At 41.4% G+C, this 20386-nt stretch overlaps 3 protein-coding genes across 4 annotated transcripts in view; 2 read left to right on the top strand and 1 right to left on the bottom strand.

Annotated features, from left to right (window-relative positions):
• Positions 1-8908, top strand: part of LOC144074495 (serine/threonine-protein kinase TAO3-like) — a 44950-nt gene extending 36042 nt beyond the window's left edge. The window contains exons 16-22 of the mRNA XM_077600961.1: positions 755-991; positions 1993-2121; positions 2298-2501; positions 3037-3276; positions 4269-4481; positions 6651-6833; positions 8489-8908. Of these exons, the coding sequence (XP_077457087.1) occupies positions 755-991; positions 1993-2121; positions 2298-2501; positions 3037-3276; positions 4269-4481; positions 6651-6833; positions 8489-8656 (1374 nt within the window). The 3' untranslated portion in view covers positions 8657-8908. The remainder of the gene's footprint in view (positions 1-754; positions 992-1992; positions 2122-2297; positions 2502-3036; positions 3277-4268; positions 4482-6650; positions 6834-8488) is intronic.
• Positions 8909-9758: 850 nt separating this feature from the next.
• Positions 9759-20230, top strand: vsig10 (V-set and immunoglobulin domain containing 10). Of its 2 annotated transcripts, none has more exons than XM_077601255.1 (9): positions 9759-10016; positions 14723-14796; positions 14873-15214; positions 16367-16654; positions 17101-17385; positions 17468-17581; positions 18059-18071; positions 19108-19247; positions 19312-20230. In XM_077601255.1, the coding sequence occupies exons 2-9, from the start codon at positions 14754-14756 to the stop codon at positions 19374-19376; spliced, it is 1290 nt and encodes a 429-aa protein (XP_077457381.1). In that variant the 5' UTR covers positions 9759-10016; positions 14723-14753; the 3' UTR covers positions 19377-20230. The 2 variants fall into 2 exon arrangements, with proteins under 2 accessions (XP_077457381.1, XP_077457382.1); XM_077601256.1 differs by lacking the exon at positions 9759-10016 and adding an exon at positions 14487-14611.
• On the bottom strand, positions 11052-13580 carry pebp1 (phosphatidylethanolamine binding protein 1). The gene is made up of 4 exons (XM_077601257.1): positions 13359-13580; positions 12453-12562; positions 11838-11938; positions 11052-11360 (listed from the first exon to the last, which is right to left on the bottom strand). The coding sequence occupies exons 1-4, from the start codon at positions 13491-13493 to the stop codon at positions 11140-11142; spliced, it is 567 nt and encodes a 188-aa protein (XP_077457383.1). The 5' UTR covers positions 13494-13580; the 3' UTR covers positions 11052-11139.
• Positions 20231-20386: the final 156 nt, after the last annotated feature.

Raw genomic sequence — 20386 nt, forward strand, 5'->3', positions numbered from 1 at the left:
GGGTGCAGGTTTTCATTCCAACCGATAAAGATGACACCTTTTCACCAATCTGGTGTCCTACGAGTGCAATCAGTGGATTGCAGTCAGGTGCTTCTTGTTTTCAGCATAAATCTCATTGGTTAAACTGTCTTTCCTGGATCGGTTGCAACAAAAACCTGCACCCACAGCGGCCCTCGAGGACCGGTTTGCCCACCCCTGGGTTAGGGCTAGGGTCTAATACTTACTTTTAGATTAGATTAGAATTTCATCCCGTATTCGGGAAATTTCTTGGTTGCGGTAGCAAGACAGACACAAGACACACAAGACATTGTAGACCTAGGTAAAAAAAATCAACAATATTAACCATATGCATTTTCTCCACGTGCAATTGTATGTAAAGTTAACTCTTACAACGAATACAATGTTAAGGCCAGTCAATCATCAACAGCCTTTTTTTTAAAAATTGGGATTGTGTCAGTGTGGGAGGTGGCAGAAACCATGACCTCAAAGACTGTGTGGAAATTATGACTTGAGTGGGAATAAGAGGAATTTGTCTGTCATTCACAAGAGTTTTTTTTTTTTTTTAAAGATGTTTTTGTCAAATATTGGAATCGGGCTATCCAAGGCCATAACAAGCCTTTATGTTGTCGTAGTTTTTAAATGTTTAAATTGCTTGCAAACTGTCTATGGTGCCTCATTTTCTACAGTGTTTGGGTGGATTCCAATACATGTTGGCGTTTTGGACTGAGCGTGTGGTTTTCACGTGACTTTTCAGGTGACCAAACAAATCCACGAGCATGAGCAGGACAGTGAGCTGCGCGAGCAGATGTCAGGTTACAAGCGCATGCGGAGACAACACCAGAAGCAACTGATCGCCCTGGAGAACAAACTCAAGGCCGAGATGGACGAGCATCACCTCAAACTACACAAGGAGGTGGAGACGCAGGCCAACAATGCCTACATCGAACTGGAGAAGCTGGCCAAGAAACACGCCGTTCACGCTGACAAGGAGGTATCCTCAGGAAAAGCACATTTTCAAAATGCAGTTATAAATAGGAGATCGAATTAGGAATACAGTGGTACCTTGACATACGAGTGCCACGACATACGAGCAATTTGAGATACGAGTAAAATTTCGTGGAAATATTTATCTTGAGATACGAGACAAATTTTGATATACGAGCATACAACGGACGCGAGAGGCTGCTCATAAGAACATCATGGGCACTGTCTACTTGTGTAATGTCTCTACGAGCACTGGGCGGAGCGTTGCATTTTTTTCAGTGTTTTTTTCCCCCCGTTAGACAGTGCGAATTGGAAATCGAAAGCTAATACGAGAGGAGTTTATACTACTTCTCGTTGGCAAATGGTCGTGCATTATCCTATTGTGAGGACATTTGAGTGCATCATTTGGGGAATATTTTGAAGGGAATACAAAAGCAAACAGCCCTCGATAGGTTGCATCTGAAAGTCAGGGTAGACGCGGGACAAGTAGAGCCAACCCGGCCGGGAGAAGAAGGATATCAAAATTTAAAACAAAATTAGAATTAAGTTTAGTGCAAGGTTAGATTACATTTATTTTTGAGTGTGTCTGCATCTAATCCAAGTTCATTTACATTTATTTATGTTCTGTTACGAGCGCGTTGCCGTGCAAAAACTCCCCCCCGTCTCTATCCGTCTCTCTCCCCTCCACGAAATCCGTCTAATTTTAGTATACTATTAAACACATTTTAGTACTATTAAACCACTAGTTATTTGTTACTTTGTTAATAGATGGCGAAGTAGAACAAATTTAAAAAATCCAATATCCTGTTTTTAGTGTTTTTTTCAGAGGGTTGGAACGAATTCATTTGTTTTTAGTTCATTTCTATGGGAAACGTTCGTTTGCGTTACGAGAAAATCGAAATACGAGCGCAGTCCCGGAACGCATTAAGCTCGTATCTCGAGGTACCACTTTATAAGGAAAAAATAAAGTATATGGTCGGGAACAATAACGCTAACATCCCTTCGCAGGCCAAGTGCGCGCTGGGTGATGAGAAGAAATTCCAGCAGCAGATTGTGGCGCAGCAGAAGAAGGAGCTCAGCACATTCCTTGACACGCAGAAGAAGCAATACAAACTCTGCAAGGAGAAGATCAAGGAGGTAAGCAAAGTGGCCATCGACAAACCCTCAACATAACAGTTACCTTCAGCCAAGCTCAACATTGTTTTATGTTTATAACAAAGTGGAATAGTCGAAAGACCACATCGTACCAATCACTTGCGTTACCGAGGCCGTCAGCGAAACGCTGACTTTTAGTCGTCGTCGTGCCTTGTCAGGAGATGAGCGAGGACCACAGCACGCCCAAGAAGGAGAAGCAGGAGCGATTGTCCAAACACAAAGAGAACATGCAGCATTCACAGGCTGAGGAGGAGGCTGACCTGCTGGCCCGCCAGCGCCTTCGCCTCGAGCGCCAAGCCCGCGCCTTCAAGCGTGCCGCCCTCGTCGCCAGACATCGCCTGGAGCACCAACGTGTGCGGGAGGTACGTTGATGCTCCATTATTGTTGAGCCACAGCTCAACTAGCCAAGCATTTTACGCAAGGGCCTGTCAACAGTTTAAATCTGTTTGACTTTTTGGAATTATGTGTTTATTTTTGTATTTGGATTGAAATAACTCATTTGTTTTCATGTCATTTATTTTTTGGAGGGGCTGAGTGCTTGCTCTAGGGTCCTGGGTTCGAATCCAGGTCGGTCCACCTGTGTGGAGTTTGCATGTACTCCCCGGGCCTGCGTGGGTTTTCTCTGGGTACTTCAGTTTCCTCCCACATTCCAAAAAACATGCATGGTAGGCTGATTGGACACTCTAAATTGCCTCTAGGTATGAGTGTGAGAGTGAGTGGGTGTTTGTCTCCTCGTGCCCTGTGATTGGCTGGCCAGTGATTCAGGGTGTCCACCATCAGATGGGATAGGCTCCAGAACCCCCTGCGACCCTAGTGAGGATAAAGCAGTTCGGAAAATGAAAGAATGAATTGTTTCTTGGAACAATCCCTGGATTAACTTGTGGCTTGCTTGCTTAGGAGCTGAATAAAAAGAAAACCCAGAAGGAGGCAGAGCACGCAATGCTGATCCGCCAAGACGAGGCGACACAGGAACTGGAGAGACGGCAGCTGAGCAGCCTGCAAAGGCTACGTGTGGACCTCGTCCGCCTCCAGCACCAAACTGAACTCGACAACCAAATGGAGTACAACGGGAGGCGCCAGAGCGAACTGCGGCGCAAGCACATCGTGGAGTTGCGCCGGCAACCTAAAAACGTCAAGGTGCCTGAAATCGTGATGCATTTTCATTGTATTAGTGCTGGAACTGGGGGAAAAAATATTCCCCATTCTTTTGTGGGGAAAAATCCCTCCATTTAGGTTGAACGTATTATCTTTAATTCAGGGGTGTCAAACCCAGTTTGGTTGGCGGGCCACATTCATGGTGACCAGATCTCATGTGGGCCGGACCATTTTAGATATAATATTTAGATTTTTTTATTTGTATAAATGGATTAAAAGCCATGAATATTCTTTTTTTTTATAGATCTAAAACAGTTTATTTTAGCTTTTTCTTATATATTTTTAGATTTTACAAAATGATTTTTGAACTATAAACACAAAAAAATTGATTAAAAAATTACAATTATTGATTTAAAAGGGGGAAAATCAGGAAATTTAATATACATCTCTACTCTTCATTTTAATTTGGTCCTAAAACAGAAAGTCAGCACTCATTATTTACTTTCCCAGGCCACACAAAATGATGTGGCGGGCCAGAGTTGGCCCCCGGGCCGCCACTTTGACACGTGCTTTAAATGATTCATTTTCAGGAGTTTAAGGGGCTCAATCTTTCACTTAAAAAATGATTCGTTTTCATAACTCGATTCACAGTCTGTGGTCGGAGTCAGGGACGATTAACAAAAAGTAGTAAGCGATTCGAACCTATCTGATTCAGTTCAATACAAAGTGAATATGTACCCCCAAATACTTTGATCCTGAAACAAAAATGTAGAAAAACACATTGATTTAAGATAGTACCATTTAAAAAAAAAAATTCATCTTAAAAAGACAATACAAATTCATCCTGATGAAGAAACTAAATGTATAAACAATATAAAAGGTTATATACAATCGATCTGGGAAGATAATTAACATGACAGGCAAAAACTGAAATGACAACATGAGGGTTTTTACAGATCCAAGTCTTTATAGGTTGATGGTAACGCGCTGCAAGCTAAAAACATGTGCACGACAATATTGTTTGTTTTTGGTAGGCGCTGGAGTCTCAGATCAAGAAGCAGTTTGAGGACACATGCAAGGTCCAGAGCAAGCAGTATAAGGCGTTGCGGCAGCATCACGCCGAGGTCACGCCCAAAGGCGAGCACAAGGGCGTCCTCAAGGCGCTCAAGGACGAGCACACACGCAAAATGGCCGTCCTGGCTGAGCGCTACGAGCAAAGCGTCAACCACATGATGGCCTCGCAAGCGGTCAGTACACACAAAAATTGAAACTACCTTGCCAAATGTTTCAACCAAGAATGTGACAGATTTCGCCTTAAAACGCGATGAATTCTTTTGTAATAACGGGATTCCAGTTTGCTGATGTTTTAAACATGACAAGTTTCACTTTTTAATATGACGAAAGGATTGAAATATTGGAGATGGGATAAAAAACACTAAAGTAGAACATGAATCTGCCCCACTGTGAAAAATATTTCAAAATGAACCTGTAAATTCAGGTTAACCCTTTGTAGTTGTTTACAAAAACCTAAATGAGCAATAGTTTTTTTCCCCGTTTATTTCTGATATTTTGGTGTGGAGTACCTTTTACATTTACAAAATGTGATTTTTGTTTATTCCATCATAATGGGACTTTGAATTAAATTGAATGCTTTTATTGTCATTATACAAGTATAATGAGATTTAAAGCTTCACCATATAACACAAATAACAACAACAAACAAACAAACTAAAAATCACAAATAAATAAATAATCAATAAATAAGTAATAAATAAAGAAGTAGTCAACATAGATAAGTTGTCAGATAGAAGAGATGTTTTATGGCACATTCGAACGGAAAAGTCAATTTAGAAAATGTTCACCTTGTGAAACATTTGTCTTTTATCTTCAAAACAAAAAAAGATAACCCTTTAACTCTCTTTAACCCCAAATAGAATTACCCATCTTATAGTTGCTCCCTAAATCTCACTGTTTAAGGACCACAATGAAAGGGCACCCTGTTTTCCATCACCATTTGTGAAACCCATGTATGGTGAATTTCACCAATACGTAAGACATTTTAAGCGTTCACATTCTTTACCTCACTGACGAGTTTAGCAAGCAAACAAACAAATCCCCAAATTAACTAAGCTAGATGCTAATACGTATTGCTGTTTTGTAGTCCCACCAGAATAGAGTTTTCCAATCAAAAATAATGTTGCCAGAAAAACACAAAGCGTTATGTAGTATGGCAAAAAAAAATCATTTTGGCTCATAAAATGATCCCCAAAGTACCTTAGCAAAAATAAAACATAAATCTAAGAACCTTTTGTTGTGCTTTTAACAATAGCCAGCCACATTTACACTGGCTAAAGACTACAGTATACTAGCTCATTACACTTTGTCTGCATTCAGATTGCATGCATACACATCTGATTCCAGTCAGATTACTCCTCAAATCTGTTTTTAGGGATGATTGTTCACACTATTTTCAGCAAGCATCCAAATCAGAAGTCGTCATCCAGCCAGCGTAGGGTAACATCGTGACCGGACGTTTGGTCGCCGGACGTTTGGTCGCCGGACGTTTGGTCGCCCGGACCCAAACAACCGGCGACCAAACGTCCGGCGACCAAAAGTCCGGCGACAAAACAAGGTAAAACAACACGGTCTACGCATCAATAAAAGCCATCAATGGCCCTGAGCAGTTTCACTGAGTGCACGTGTGAGTGTATAAGAGTTTGTTTGTAGATGAGTTGTCCCCTTAGGAAGGGACGTCAGTCAGGGTCTTAACAAGTTCTCCAACCAAACACAATAAAAGTACTGGAAATTTGGAGCTTTTCTTTAGCCTAATAATTAATAGGGCATTAAGTATGACTAAATAATAATTCACAGTTTGTATTTAGGGAATTTGAGCAACTATTTTAAATGGTAATTATCAATAACTTTCCGGGCGACCAAAAGTCCGGCGACCAAAAGTCCGGCGACCAAAAGTCCGGCGACCAAACGGCCGAGTACCGGGAAACATCATCTATGCATCTTGTCCATTTTCTATATGAAGCTCCTTTGTAAATGGCTTCAATCAGTCTCACGAAAAATACATTTCTGTGTTTTGTGCCTTTTCAGACTACAAAAGACCCATCCAGTTTCAATCTGGGTGGGCTAAAATTAGGATTTCAGCTGCCAGTGTGAACAGGGCCTAAAATTACCATCGATGCGCTGACTGCGGCATCATATACCTTATTCAAATTGCGTACTAGGCTTCAAAAGATATTACAAATATGCAGATATTACATATTAAGACAATATTATACTCGTGTTTTTCTCCAGACCTTTAAAATAGAGGACTTTATCATTTTTGGAAATTGAGTGTTCTTTTATTTTTCTGCCTGTTTTAGAAGTCAACTGTTTTTTTTCTTTCTTTTTGGGGGGTTTGATAGCTACGGCTGGACTCGGCCCAGGAGGCGGAGTGCCAGGCGTTGGGGCAGCAGCTGCAGCAGGAGCTAGAGCTGCTCAATGCCTACCAAAGTAAAATCAAGATGCAGACCGACGCGCAGCACGAGCGCGAAAGCCACAAGCTCCAGCACAAAGTTTCGCTTAGGCGCGCGCACCTCGAGCAAAAGGTACGTGGCCTGCTGACACACATTTTTTTAAACTCTTTTTCAAGACACTTTTTGATGAGTTTGCTCAAACCGGACAAGGCCGCCCAAATTCCCATCACTTACTACTCAAAGTAGCTTTTTGAATTCATTGTTTACAAAGAATATATCGACTGAGCCTAGTCATCAAGAAATTGGTTACCTAAGGTTTCTGTGTAAAGCACTAAGTTAGTGTGTTGCACGTGTGTCAAAGTGGCGGCCCGGGGGCCAAATCTGGCCCGCCGCATCATTTTGTGTGGCCCGGGAAAGTAAATCATGAGTGCCGACTTTCTGTTTTAGGATCAAATTAATATGCAGAGTATAGATGCATATTAAATTTCCTGATTTGCCCCTTTTATATCAATAATTGTAATTTTTTAATCCATTTTTCTGTGTTTTTAGTTCAAAAATCAGTTTGTAATATCTAAAACTATCTATATATAAAAGTTAAAATAACCATTGTTTTAGATCTATAAAAAATGAATATTCAGGGCTTTTAATCCAGTTCTTTTAATCCATTTAGAAAAAAAATATCTTAATATTATATCTAAAATGGTCCGGCCCACGTGATATCAAGTTGACGTTAAAGCGGCCCGCGAACCAACCCGAGTCTGACACCCCTGGTGTAATGAATTCATGAATGGTGTAATATTGTCTTATTACCTTCATTTTTAGGGAGCGGTAGGTGCATTTTGGATTGATTGATTTTTTGTGGAAGAGGTAATACAATTTTGGGCTATTGAGGTCAACAATGAGCTTTCGACGAAAAATATGCTGGGTCACTTTGTTTCCTATTTAACGTATTCACTTCCCGTGATAGGGAGGCCCGGCGGTTGAGTGGTTAGCGTGTCGGCCTCACAGTTCTGGGGTCCTGGGTTCAAATCCAGGTTGGTCCACCTGTGTGGAGTTTGCATGTTCTCCCCGGGCCTGCATGGGTTTTCTCCGGGTATTCCAGTTTCATCCCACATTCCAAAAACATTCATTATAGGCTGGTTGGACAATTTAAATTCTGTGTATGAGTATGAGTGTGAATGGTTTTTTGTCTCCTCGTGCCCTGCGATTGGCTGGCCACCAATTTAGGGTGTCCATCGGCTCATGCCCAAAGTCAGCTGGGATAGGCTCCAGCACCCCCCTGCAACGTTAGTGAGGATAAAGCGGTTCAGAAAATGAATGAACGAACTTCCTGTGATAGCGATAGATATAAATCAATTTTATCTGGGATGGCTTAGCAATGAATGATCGTGGTTTAGTGCCATTGACGTTGATAGACGTCCAATCCATTTGGACGAGGAGGGACTGTCAGTCCCCCCCAGAGTTTATTCATGAAACTACATTATTGTCGTAATAATGTATAGGTTTTGGAAGTGTTTCCTTAGTTGGAGTGTTGTAAGTGGGTGTGGTCAATGTAAAAACAGCTCATTTTTGAGTAACTTTGAATCAATGGCGGCAAATGAGTGCTGACTTCACCAAATGTGGCGATGCTTTGAATTTGGCTACTTAGGTTACTTAGGTGTGCTCTCTCAAGGTGTTTTTTTTTTCTTCACAAATGCACAACCCATGTGTGGCTCATTGTTTGTGAATTTATTTGGGTAATTATGAGGTTGACTTTGTCATGTAGTAACAATATTTGTCACATTCAGATCGAAGAGGAGCTACTGTCGATGCAGAAGGACCACACAGAACGCATCAAACTTCTTCTGGAGCGCGAGGAGCACGAGTTGGAAGCCTTCGACGTGGAGAGCGTGCGTCTGGGCTTCGGGAACTTGGCCGCGGCCGCGCTGGACCTGGCGAAGGACGACTTTAGATGAGAACGATGTCGACGAGGCCACACCGCGTCGTGTGCCTGTCAGGGTGGTGTTTTTTTCTCAACACACGCACCCCATTACACACCGCCACACAAAACCGGATGACCCGTCTGGGCGATTTCTCCGCACTTGCGATAATGTCATATTGACAATAACAATGATGTAATAACAAATACAACTATATAAAAATATTGACATATCGAAGCCTATTGCTGCCACACCAGAGAACAAAAAAAATTGATAGATTTGTATTGACATGTACTCATTCACTGCAATTGACGGCGATGGACATCCAAACCATTTTGGCTGGGATAACCCTTCCCACTAGTAATCGATTGGACATCTATCGCTGTCAACGGCGGCCAATGACTTAAAATGTGACACACACTCTGCCTAGTCATGCCCTAGTCTTTCCTGCCCTCCCTCTTGGATGTGGGTGACTGTAAATGGCAGCCAATGAGTTAACCAGGTTACTCATTTAGACATGTACAATGTGGTATTTTGTCTGGTTAAATTGTGAAATGGTAAACATTTGTTTTATAATCACATTTTAACATGGAAACGTATGAGCTTATTTTTTTCTGTTGTGGTAGCAATCTGCCTCAGTAGAAATGGAAGAATCACGTGTTTCTAGCATAAAGGGCTCGATAGTGTACGTGGGCGGCTACTTTGTACCGAAGGATTTATGGAGCTTTTACTTATTTTCTTATTCAATTTTAACCAATTGATTATTCTCCGATAAGTGTTACGATTCCATCATTTTTGATGCTGCTGCTGATTGCATGCACTTTAATCACGACCACCAATCAATCACACGCTGTCTGTCCAAGAGGAAGAAAGGATGTGTTGACAAGCTTTTAAATATATTTGTAAATAAAGTGCTCATGACACAAAGCACGTTTTCTCACTTTTATTCAATCAATTTTTGAACTTACCGCATCTTTACATTTTGCATGTTATACATATTTTTCCTTGGGTGTTAAAACTGCAGGCTGTCTGACAAAGTATGGGCGGGACTAACTAGTCGTTTTTTGTCTCAGCCAATAGTATATTGTCCGTGTGGTGAGTATCCAATCAGCAGCCGAGCTCACACCGATGCGGAAGTCAGGTGCAATAGCGCACCAAAATCAAAACAAGAACGTGCAACCTGTCTTTAGCGATGCTAAAATAAAATATCTTACACGGAGTAAATTAACGAAAGGGCGGAAAGTGCGACCAGAAAAGTAGATGCAGTTACAAGAAGAATTGGGTAAGAAGTTCCCCGTCTCACATTATGGGGTTGAATGCGACGTGAAGTGAAAATTGTGAGATACACAAAACTGCTGCTTTAAAGAAATCAAAGCAAGATTCAACCGCACATAAGGTAAGCAACCACTCTTTATCGCACATTATTACACTCCCAATCATACAGCTCGAAAGACTGTTGTAGTAAACTGTCACAAATTTTATTTCCAGACTATGATAATGCCAACAAAACAGCATATGGACGTGCAAAAGTAATATAAAAAAATTGGCAATTCCGACAGCGCCATTTTGTGATTGGAACCACTCTTACCATCTTGCGGCATGTTTTGGAACTAATCTCACAACGTTTCTTTTTACACCTTGTTATTCATTCATTGTCCATACCGCTTATCCTCTCAAGGGTCGCAGGGGGTGCTGGAGGTTATCCCAGCCAACTACAGGCACCTGGCAGGGGACACCCCAAATGGGTGGCCAGCCAATCACAGACCACATAAGGAGACGAACAACCATTCACGGTCACACTCATACTTAGGGGCAATTTAGAGTGTTCAACCAGCCTAACCTGCTTGGTTTTGGGATGTGAAAGGAAACCGGAGTACCCGGAAAAAAACTCACATGCCTGAGGAGAACATGAAAATTCCACACCGGAAGGTCCAGTCCTGGGATAGAATCCTCTATCTCAGAATTGTAACCACTCGCCCACTGGGTCACATCTTGTTACTTGTATGTGAAATATGAAGTGCATCTAATGACATAAAAATCCCACGCCTTGCCATATTGACTTACAAGGATTTATCCGGTCAAATGTCAAAGACATGGAGTTAATGTTCTCACATTAAAAAAGTTGACTTAGATGTGGTTTAAAACATTTGAAATCTACTATAATTGATCCTAATTTGGATGTCATTGGGCCAAATAATCTTTCACATTTTCCCCTATCTCTTCAGTTCTATTTTTTGAAGGATTAATTACCTATAGAGGATTAAGTATGCTAAACTACCACCAATTTGACTGATTTTGCTTTTTATTAGCATCAACAGTTCAATTTGCGAACTACATTTTAGACTTTTTCCTTCCTAAGATTTTTTCAGTAAAATATTTGAGAAATGTCCACTATTCATTTTTGTTCAAAGACAAAAAAAACTCCAAAAACTTTTGGCATTTTGATCTTTTATTGAGACTTGTCAGTTACATTTCATGGAAACAGGTGATTCTTGATAGCGCGGAAATACACGTTTATTTCACGACTTTCCAGCCAGCTGTTCGTAGAGTTTAGGCACGTAGTCGTCCCACTCTGCTTGGTAACAGCAGGCGGCCACAGGCGCAGCCAGTCCGTATTTGCGCCGAAAGCTGCGCACGCTGAACTTGCCGCGACCGTCACCGGAGCGGTTGGTGAGGACGGGCTCGGTGCACGACAGCGCCTCCGACTGGTTGTAAACCAGCCACACGTAGCGGTGGAGACCTGCCAGAGAAAAGTCACACCTGAGATAACATCAAGCACATTTTGCTTGCAACTCCCCATGCATCCATTTTATTTTTTACCCAATTTCAAATGCTTTTCATCAGTTTTTTCAGCCATTATTACAGATTAACGCAATTTTAACACTCCTTAGTCCAAAATTTTCCATTTTTTTCTGTTATTCTACCAACCAATTTTCATTCATAGGCAAATAAAAGCAACTTGCCCATCCCTCCCTCTCTCATAACAGTCCTACATGTGGTGCGTTTAGGAACAGCTCAGAAAAAACAACACTCAACACATCAATATTGCAACATGAAACACACAACCTGATTCGTTGCATTGCTGTCCATACTTTTTAGGCAACTTTGACTGTTGGCGATGTAAGGTCTGTGTGATCCCCCTATACTTCTTTGTTTCATTCCTTTTGTTGGCCATGTTTTATTTAAATTGATATTTTTTATATTTTATTATTGTCACCTGTTCCCTGCGGAGGACCGGAACCCACGTAGTCCGACAAAACCACACCAGTAGACATGTCATTTCCTTTCATGTTGACAACCAGGAAATGATGCCACTCCCTGAAATAAACAAGCAGAAATTAATCAATTTTTAAAAACAGTCAATTAGCTTTTATGGAATGGTACAGTTAGGCTTACGCAATAAATAAATACTGTATTTTCTCGCATATGAGCCGTATTTGTAACTAAAAAAATGACTGAATCAAAGGTACGGCTTCTATGCGCACAAGACTTGCTATACTCTTTTTCACCAGTAGATGTCGGCAAAGTAACAATGACTATTTGGGGTTATTTTCTGCTTTGCAGTAAGAAAACAACCATTACTGGATGAATTCATTCCTTATGATATTGACCCTAATAATGTGCTTTTGATTCATACACTATTTCAGAAATACCACATGCGATGATTTTTCTTAAGATTTTCCCTTCAAAGTAACACATTTGTTTGCTATCGTCCAATCAGCAGACATGTAGTACTATTTGAAGGTTCTTGCCACGAAAAAGGTCTCCACTGGCTAGATTGATGTGTAATATATTTGTAGTGAATATGTGAACGGTCAATCTGTGGTCTGACCTGAATTTGGGGTTTTTCCTGCTGGGAGCATCAGGGTCGGTTAGGGCCAAAGTGTAAAGTTTGGTGGGGTCACATCCCTCCCACTTGATGCTCGTGGGCCGGCTCTGGACCTGTAAAGTGCAGAGGGTGAGCGCCAATCGATGTATTCATTAATTAAACTGTTGTGTCACTTGGTCAAAACATTTCAGATGCATAATATTATGCTCACAATTTTGAACTTTCAGAAACTGCACATGAAAAGTTGAGTTAAAATTAATGTTTTCAAAAAACTGATTGGAAAAAAATCTAACCAATAGTCTGATTTTTCACATGAAAGGCTGGGCACACACTTGAACTTTTGGTTATTTTTTTTTAATTCTGATTTAAAAGTATTTTAAAAATGCAGCAGATATGCCATGCACAACACTCCCCTATAGCAACATTTGTGTATTTTATTAGGCATTTAAAATGTGTGCTCATAACAAATATTGCCTTTTGTGTTTTGCTCCAAAAATACACGTCATAAAAAAACAACTTTTTTCAAATTTTCTTTTTTTTCCCTGAGATACACTATATCCGAACCGTGTCTGTCCCTTTAAATACAAAGTAGGTTACTCGTCCAGGTCCTGGGTGGTAACAAAACCGCATATCAATCAACGTACAACCGCGGTCATAAGTTATGAGACCTTTCACCATTCGATTGAATGGGAAAATGTCTAAAAACTTTTGACCAAGGGCTTGTAACATGCTCCACAGGGGCTAAATGCTAAATACCTAACGCTACTACTTTCCCCTAAAAAACATTACTATTTAGCATTTAGCCATTCAGGAGCATGTATATATATACATATATAGCATGTTTTATATCATGCTGCAAGAGCAAAAGTTACACTTAGTAGCGATACTGGCTTGGCTACGGAAGCTAACCTGCGTCGGTGTGAGCACTTTGCCCAGCTGATCAATCTCCACAGAGTCGTATTTGACGATCAGAGGCTGGCCGGGTTTGTCCTCCACCTCCTGGAGCTCCAGCGGGCCGCTCCACTGGTTCACGTCTACGGGCATGTTTTCCGGGCTGACTTGTACTGCTGCTGGCGGTTAAGTGCTCGCTCACGACGTTGCGTATGTTTTGGCTTGGAGAAACAAGTGCAACGTTCAGGAACGCGCAAGAAAGTTGGACTAATTCCATTTACCACTACGGTCATTGCACCTTCCTTTTAGTTGTTATTGTATTTAACCACATCTTTAATCCTTCTTATCCATATTTGTCCTTAAATCCCGTTAATTCACGCATCTGCTTTCAGCGTATTTTTTTTTTGATAAAACGAAAGGATTTCAGTAGTTTGACAAGTGAAGGCCTTAATCTTGAATAACGGAACACAACGGCCACTGGAGGGCGCTAAGGTACAATAGTTTGAGTTGTGATTCGTCATTTATTACACAGCAAAACTTTATTTTAGATAAAACCTTTTGTTAATGAGGGCGTTATTGACATTATTAGGTAGAAAAATCCCAAATTTAAGGAACTAAAATCCATAGCTAATTATTTTCTGGGAAGTTGCTTCTTAAATATGCCACCTTTTTTTTATTGGAAACAATCACAAACATGCAATGCAAAACAGAACACAAAAATACAATAGTGCGCACTAAAGAAATATCTCAGAAAAAGACCAGAGAATATAGTACAAATTAAAATGGGGACACTACCCCACAGAGCAGAAATAATCTAACACTAACCCTGGTACTTTAAATCTATGATTAAAAAAATCACATCACTTAAGGTCAGAAAATACCTCCTGTTACAATCCCTGTCTTTCGATTTATCATTGGTTTCAACTGTAGAGAGGCAAACCACTATAAAACTATTTTTATTGCACAATTTAAGGATTTGTGTTAGTCTTCAAAATTGATTTTGGAATACCTTTTAACAAGATCCAATTGGCCATTTAGTAAGAAAAAAATGGGACACGGGATTTTAGTGGCTGTGCATGCACCTTTAAGAAGGTGTGTGCTGGTGTCAGAGTTTTCTGAGCAACACTAGTAAATATACCATTACGTCAGTCATTCATCTACCTAGCAGAACAGCTAGTGAACAAACTAGTCAGGTACTGGTCAGCAAAATAGGTAACAAGCTAGTAAAGAATAGCCAAGAACTGCTGTTGTCGCACAGAAGGAGGGGCCAGGTGAGGCCAATATGGCCGCGCCCTTGTCTTCTGAGATCACCCGCGAATGTGAACTGGTCAAACTGGTAAAACGAGGGGAACATTTTTTTTCTCAAATTCTTTTCTTAATAGTTGTAGTTCGGGACATGAAGAGCGTGAGGCAATGAGAAGGAGGACGCTGGTGGCCGTGTGTGTCTTCGCAACAGGTGAGTGTATGAGTGCGAGAGATTGTGCGGAAATACTATCTATGCATACATCCCACACCCAGCCATGTTGTGACAGTCGCTGTTTGGGCGTCGGACTCGCTGAGTTTGACCTCGTTGGATCTGGGCTCGCAGTTGGAGGCCACAGCTGTCACGGCCGCGCCTGGCGATGTCGTCCTACTTCCGTGTTACTCGGACGGTTCCGTCAACCCGTTGCAGACGCGCTGGTTGAAAGGCGGACGAGAGCTGGAAGAGCTGCGGGTGGCCCCGGGCGACGACGCCCAAAGGCGGCTGGTCGTGTTGGGGGACGGTAGTCTGAACTTCCGCAGCGTGGCAGGAGGAGACGAAGGCGTGTACCGGTGTGAAGCCACACTTCCGGGCAACGTGACGTGGCGAGCACGTGTTGTGCTTCAGGTGGCCAGTAAGTTAACACCTTTCTTTACAAAATTACATTACGGTTGTACCTCTACTTACGAAATTAATAACTTTTTTCGGAACTTCAGCAGTACTTTATATGTAAATTCTCTCATTCATTCCACGGTCTTCAAAAAAACTACCAACTAATATGATCAGTGTCCCACTTTTATATGAAATATGTGAGAAACAGACAAAAATGAAAGAAAGTGATAAGAAAATGATTAATGTATCAAAATGTAACAAGCATGCAGTGTAAGGAGGAAGCCAACATCAGCACACGAACGCATGGGCATAAACTTCAAATTATGAATTCAAAATAACAAAGCAGTAAATAGAACTGCAAAGGACTAACAGTCTCTCAGTCTTTTAGTTGGCTTTTACAGACAACCACACGCAACTTTCTTATCTTCGATGAATAACGGATAGTTTATTCATTTAATTCGCACCAATGTTTTTATACAAATAATTCCACGTCGACAAATGGCGGTCAAAAGAGAGTTGTTGTTGTGGGAGGCTCCAAGTGGAAGTAAATCAGGCCGTAATGTTATTCAGAACAATTTCAAAATAATGCATTTACGGTTTGGGAATTAACTTTACGTACTTGCCTTTTTTTCCTTGGATCTATTAAACAACAGTCCATCTAGCCTGTTGTTTGTTAATATTCAGATGTACAATAAAAGTAGTACCTACTTTTTGGACTATAAGTCACTGGAGTATAAGTCGCACTGGAGTATAAGTCGCATGTTTGGAAAGGCAAATTTTTATTTAATCAGAAACAAAGAACTAATGCTTGTTAAGAAACAATAGTAAAATGGAGAAAAGCGGGCTAAATAGGCAGTTGTTAACATAACAGTTTTAACTATAACCCAAATAAAATACGTAACAGGTTGTTTTGGTCAGAGAGAAAAAAAACATACATAAATTGCACCTGAGTATTAGTTGCAGGCCCAGGCAAATTAAGAAAAAAAGTGACTTACAGTCTGGAAAATATAGTACTTGCGTGCTAGCTTTTGGTGCTTTGTCGAAAAATGATTAAAATGGCAGGGGAGATATCTGTTAAATGAAAGATTGAATCTGTAATATAAGTTTGATAGCGAATTTGTCAAAAGTATATTGAAAATCCACTTTTCTTTTGTTCTCTTTTTTTTGTGCACAGATATTCCATCACGTCACCCCGATTGCTCATGGCATCTAGCAGGGGACCCGACGGAGGTGTGCTTCAGCTGCACTTGGCCCGAATGCTATCCAGACCCCATGCTCATATGGAGCCAGCACCAGGATGCTGACCTTGAGAGGACAGGCCGTGTGTTGGCCTCGAATGTGACATCTGTCCTGCAAGTGTCGATAAATCGCTCTCTGCTGGCTCAAGGGCACACGCTAAGATGTGTTGCACAACACTTGAAGCTTGTGGGTGGACAGAACCACACTTGTTCTTTTACGCTCGGTAAGGCGCACATCCCATGGCACATTGTTTACATTTATTTCTCTACTGGCAATATTTTGACCCGAGAACAGATTTCACTCCTTTCGAATTTTGGACCAGAAAAGATCAAACCGCTTTGGGATAGCGCCTAGAGCAGTGATGGGCAAACCGGTCCTTGAGGGCTGCTGGGGGTGCAGGTTTTTGTTCCAACCAATCCAGCACAGACAGTTTAACCAATGAGATTTCTGCAGACATCATGAAACACCTGACTGCAATCCACTGATTGCACTTGTATGACACTAGATTGGTGAAAAGTTGCTCTCTCAATAGGTTGGAATGAAAACCTGCACCCACTGCGGCATGGAATGGTTTGCCCACCCCTGGTCTAGAGTTGACTGTACAAAACACCCCAAAAAATCCAAGCAACAGCAGGCAGCTAATCGCCAATGTGTACATCACTACCGCAGATGAGCCGCATCCCCAAGTTTCCCCGCTGGTTTGGGCCCAGGAGGGCAGCAATGTGACACTTGTCTGCACCGAAAATGCATCTGTGCCGCCCGCCAACACAACCTGGAGGAGAGCGGCTGAAGTGGCGCCGTTGACTCCTAGTGCCAAGTACACACTGAGCCAAGACGGTGCCGCGTACAGTCTGACCATCGCCAACGTCAGCCGGGATGACGAGGGCGACTATTTTTGCCAAAGTGAGAACCCGCTAGCCCTGCGGCAGACGGACGTGTATCTCAAAATCAGGGGTGAGTGGCGGACCATCAGGATGCCAACCAACCGGTCGCGTCTCCTTTGATTTCTGACGTGTCACTATGCTCGTCTCCACAGGGTCATCCGATTACACCGGTGCCGTTGTCGGCATCTTTATCGCAGCGCTCATTGTGGGCCTGTCCGCCGTGGCGGCTAAGGTGCTTTTTGCGAACAGACACCGCATCTGCCTGGGTAACTGCTGTACACCCCCACAAAAGTCTGATTAGATTAGATTAGATAACTTTATTCATCCCGTATTTGGGAAATTTCACTGTCACAGTAGCAAGAGGGTGAGAATACAGACACAGGAAAATACATTTTAGACAAATAAATAGGTAATAAATAAGTTAATAAATAAATACATAAATATATTATATATATATATTGTTTATTTATTTATGAACTTATTTATTACCTATTTATTTATGTCTAAAATTTCTTTTTCTGTGTCTGCATTCTCATCCTCTTGCTACTGTGACAATGAAATTTCCCAAATACGGGATGAATAAGGTTATCTAATCTAATCTTTTATGATACACGCCCCTCCCATTTAATATCTGTATTAAGATAGTGCATCCCCAAAAATATTTCAGTCACATATCAACATGGGGTCACTGTACCCCCCCAACAACATCTTTATGACATTCCTTTTGTGATGTTTTGTTGCAGGAGGTTCTTTTGGGTGAGTCATCTGCCGCCAACAAAATACAGACATTCATTTCGACACCCAAAACTTTTGAGATGTTCTCAATCTCTTTGTAAGATCACCCATGGGAATTAAGAGGGTGAACATATTGGGTAAGGTGTTTATTATTTCAAACCGGATATGGGCATTGACGCCATCAAAAGCTGCACTCTCAGCATTGGCAAAAAAAAACAATCTGAGATAACCCACATGGGTGTGTTGTGAGGGTTTCAAAGAATACCAACATGCCTAGCTATTGTCTTTGGGTGTATGTAGCAAACTGGAAAGGGGTTAACATTTTTCTCGATCGCAAGAGGAAAACGGCTTTTCAGAAACACTAGAGGAGCTTGTGGCTATAAGTTATAATGATTACCAAGATGTTTCCATCTGATAAGGTCCAACCGCCGGGCCCCCCTGCTTGTTTACTCTAAGTCCTCCAGTGTAAAGATTCCCGGGCGCTGTCATGCTCTCTAAAGCTGCGCACGCATTCTAATGACGTCGTTTTGTTTTTACCACCAGTAAAGGGATCTATTAAGGCAAAGGCCAATACTTGAGCAAGAATTTAACTGATGTTCTCAGTCAATTTATTAGCCTGAATACAAGCGATAAAGTTCCTCTTGAGCCTAACTTTGAACCTACAGGCAAACATAAGTCCACAATTAATGATTAAGATTAATCAACTATGCGACCAAAACTTTTAAATTGGGCCCCATAGATCGATCTATATATAATAGTAGAAAATGCCTGCCAAATTTCATTCTGATTGTTCTATGAATAATGGAGGAGTAACCATTTTAATTGGTGTCCTCCCCAAGAAAAAAAAGAAAGTAATTGAGAAAATCCGACCACCTGTAGTCTGAAAATGTGGATGTTCTCTCTCATGATGTATTTTCCTGTGTCTGTATTCTCACCCTCTTGCTAATTTGACAATGAAATTTCCTGAATACGGGATGAATAAAGTAATCTAATCTAATCTAATTATATTGTATTATGAGACCTTACTTCTCAGCCACACCTAATTGTTTCTGGGCAGGCCTTTGGACGAAGACAGGGGTGACGTGCTGAGTCTGGTGGATTCTGACGAAGAGCAAATCTTCCAGGCCATCCCGCGCTTACCCCCAATAACGGAGCCACGCCCGACCACGCTGGTTGAAATCCACCGCCTTCCATCCGGTACGCCCTTGAGTCCAGGCCCGTACGGGCTAAAAAACGTTAATGATGGTGTCACTTCTTGCAGGTGAGCAGGAGGATGCCGGGAACCAAAGTGCTAGAGAGGAGGCGCCGCAACTGGTGAATTTTTAGGTGTTGGTTGCTTTTATTGTGGTGAGCTATTTACTCCCAGTCTGAATGTGGAAGGAGCACCTGTTTCGTCTTATTTTATTTTTTTGTTGCTGTGAATATGGAAGTACAGAGTCAACAACAACAATAGCGACATGCCCCATGACTATATGCTAGCCCCCCCTTGGAAGCGTCCCCCACAAACACTGGAGATCAATACCAACGTGGGATGTCTTTCGCGAAAGAACCAGACAAGGGGTGAGGAAAATCGATATTAAAATGTCGACCACTGTGAAACAATTTTTTTGTATGGCAGTTAAAAATGACCACAAGTAAGTGTAACACAAAAGTAACACAAAAGTTTCATTAATTGATTCTTCTGTTTTTCGCGCATTCTACGTACATTAGATTAGATTAGAATTTTATTTCACCCCGTATTCGGGAAATTTCTTGGTTGCAGTAGCAAGACAGACACAAGACACACAAGACATTGTAGACCTAGTTACGAAACTGGAGCCACACACAGGAAGTCCACAAGGTGTGCTTTATATATATGCCATAGTAATGTTTCCAGAGTTGTCGTGGGGCCTTAAAAAATATAAATAATCTCGATTAAAAAAAGCATCTTTGTATTAATGAGTCTCTGATCATTTGTAGGTTTTTACTTTTCTGAGTCAGTTCCAGTCCATGTCCCCCAAGGATCATGGTTGAGCACTGGTTTAGTTTCACAATAGAAGGATTTTTGAAGGTTATTTATTCATGTTTTTTTTAAATCTGCAATGGTATCATGATTGCATACCCCTCATCGCCAATGGTGTTTGTTACAATTTGTGTCATCCTTAATGTATGTTAAAGTTTGAATAAAAGTTGCAAATGCATTTTATTTTATATTTTGCATATTTTAATCTAGGGTGGCCTGGTGGAACGAGTGTTTAGCGCTTCAGCCTCACAGTGGGAGACCTGGGTTCAAATCCAGGTTGGTTCACCTGTGTGGAGTTTGCATGTTCTCCCCAGGCCTATATGGGTTTTCTCTG

The sequence above is a fragment of the Stigmatopora argus genome, chromosome 5, assembly GCF_051989625.1.
Source record: "Stigmatopora argus isolate UIUO_Sarg chromosome 5, RoL_Sarg_1.0, whole genome shotgun sequence".
NCBI classification, from domain to species: domain Eukaryota; kingdom Metazoa; phylum Chordata; class Actinopteri; order Syngnathiformes; family Syngnathidae; genus Stigmatopora; species Stigmatopora argus.

Bases quoted from the DNA above. Each gene is read 5' to 3' on its own strand.
- pebp1 (XM_077601257.1), bottom strand. From the start codon at position 13,493: ATGCCCGTAGACGTGAACCAGTGGAGCGGCCCGCTGGAGCTCCAGGAG. The intron at 12,563-13,358 runs GTTAGCTTCCGT...TGCACTTTACAG, and splicing joins AAGTGCTCACACCGACGCAG to GTCCAGAGCCGGCCCACGAG. The intron at 11,939-12,452 runs GTCAGACCACAG...TGTTTATTTCAG, and splicing joins AGGAAAAACCCCAAATTCAG to GGAGTGGCATCATTTCCTGG.
- vsig10 (XM_077601255.1), top strand. From the start codon at position 14,754: ATGAGAAGGAGGACGCTGGTGGCCGTGTGTGTCTTCGCAACAG. The intron at 17,386-17,467 runs GTGAGTGGCGGA...TCGTCTCCACAG, and splicing joins CGTGTATCTCAAAATCAGGG to GGTCATCCGATTACACCGGT. The intron at 19,248-19,311 runs GTACGCCCTTGA...CACTTCTTGCAG, and splicing joins AATCCACCGCCTTCCATCCG to GTGAGCAGGAGGATGCCGGG.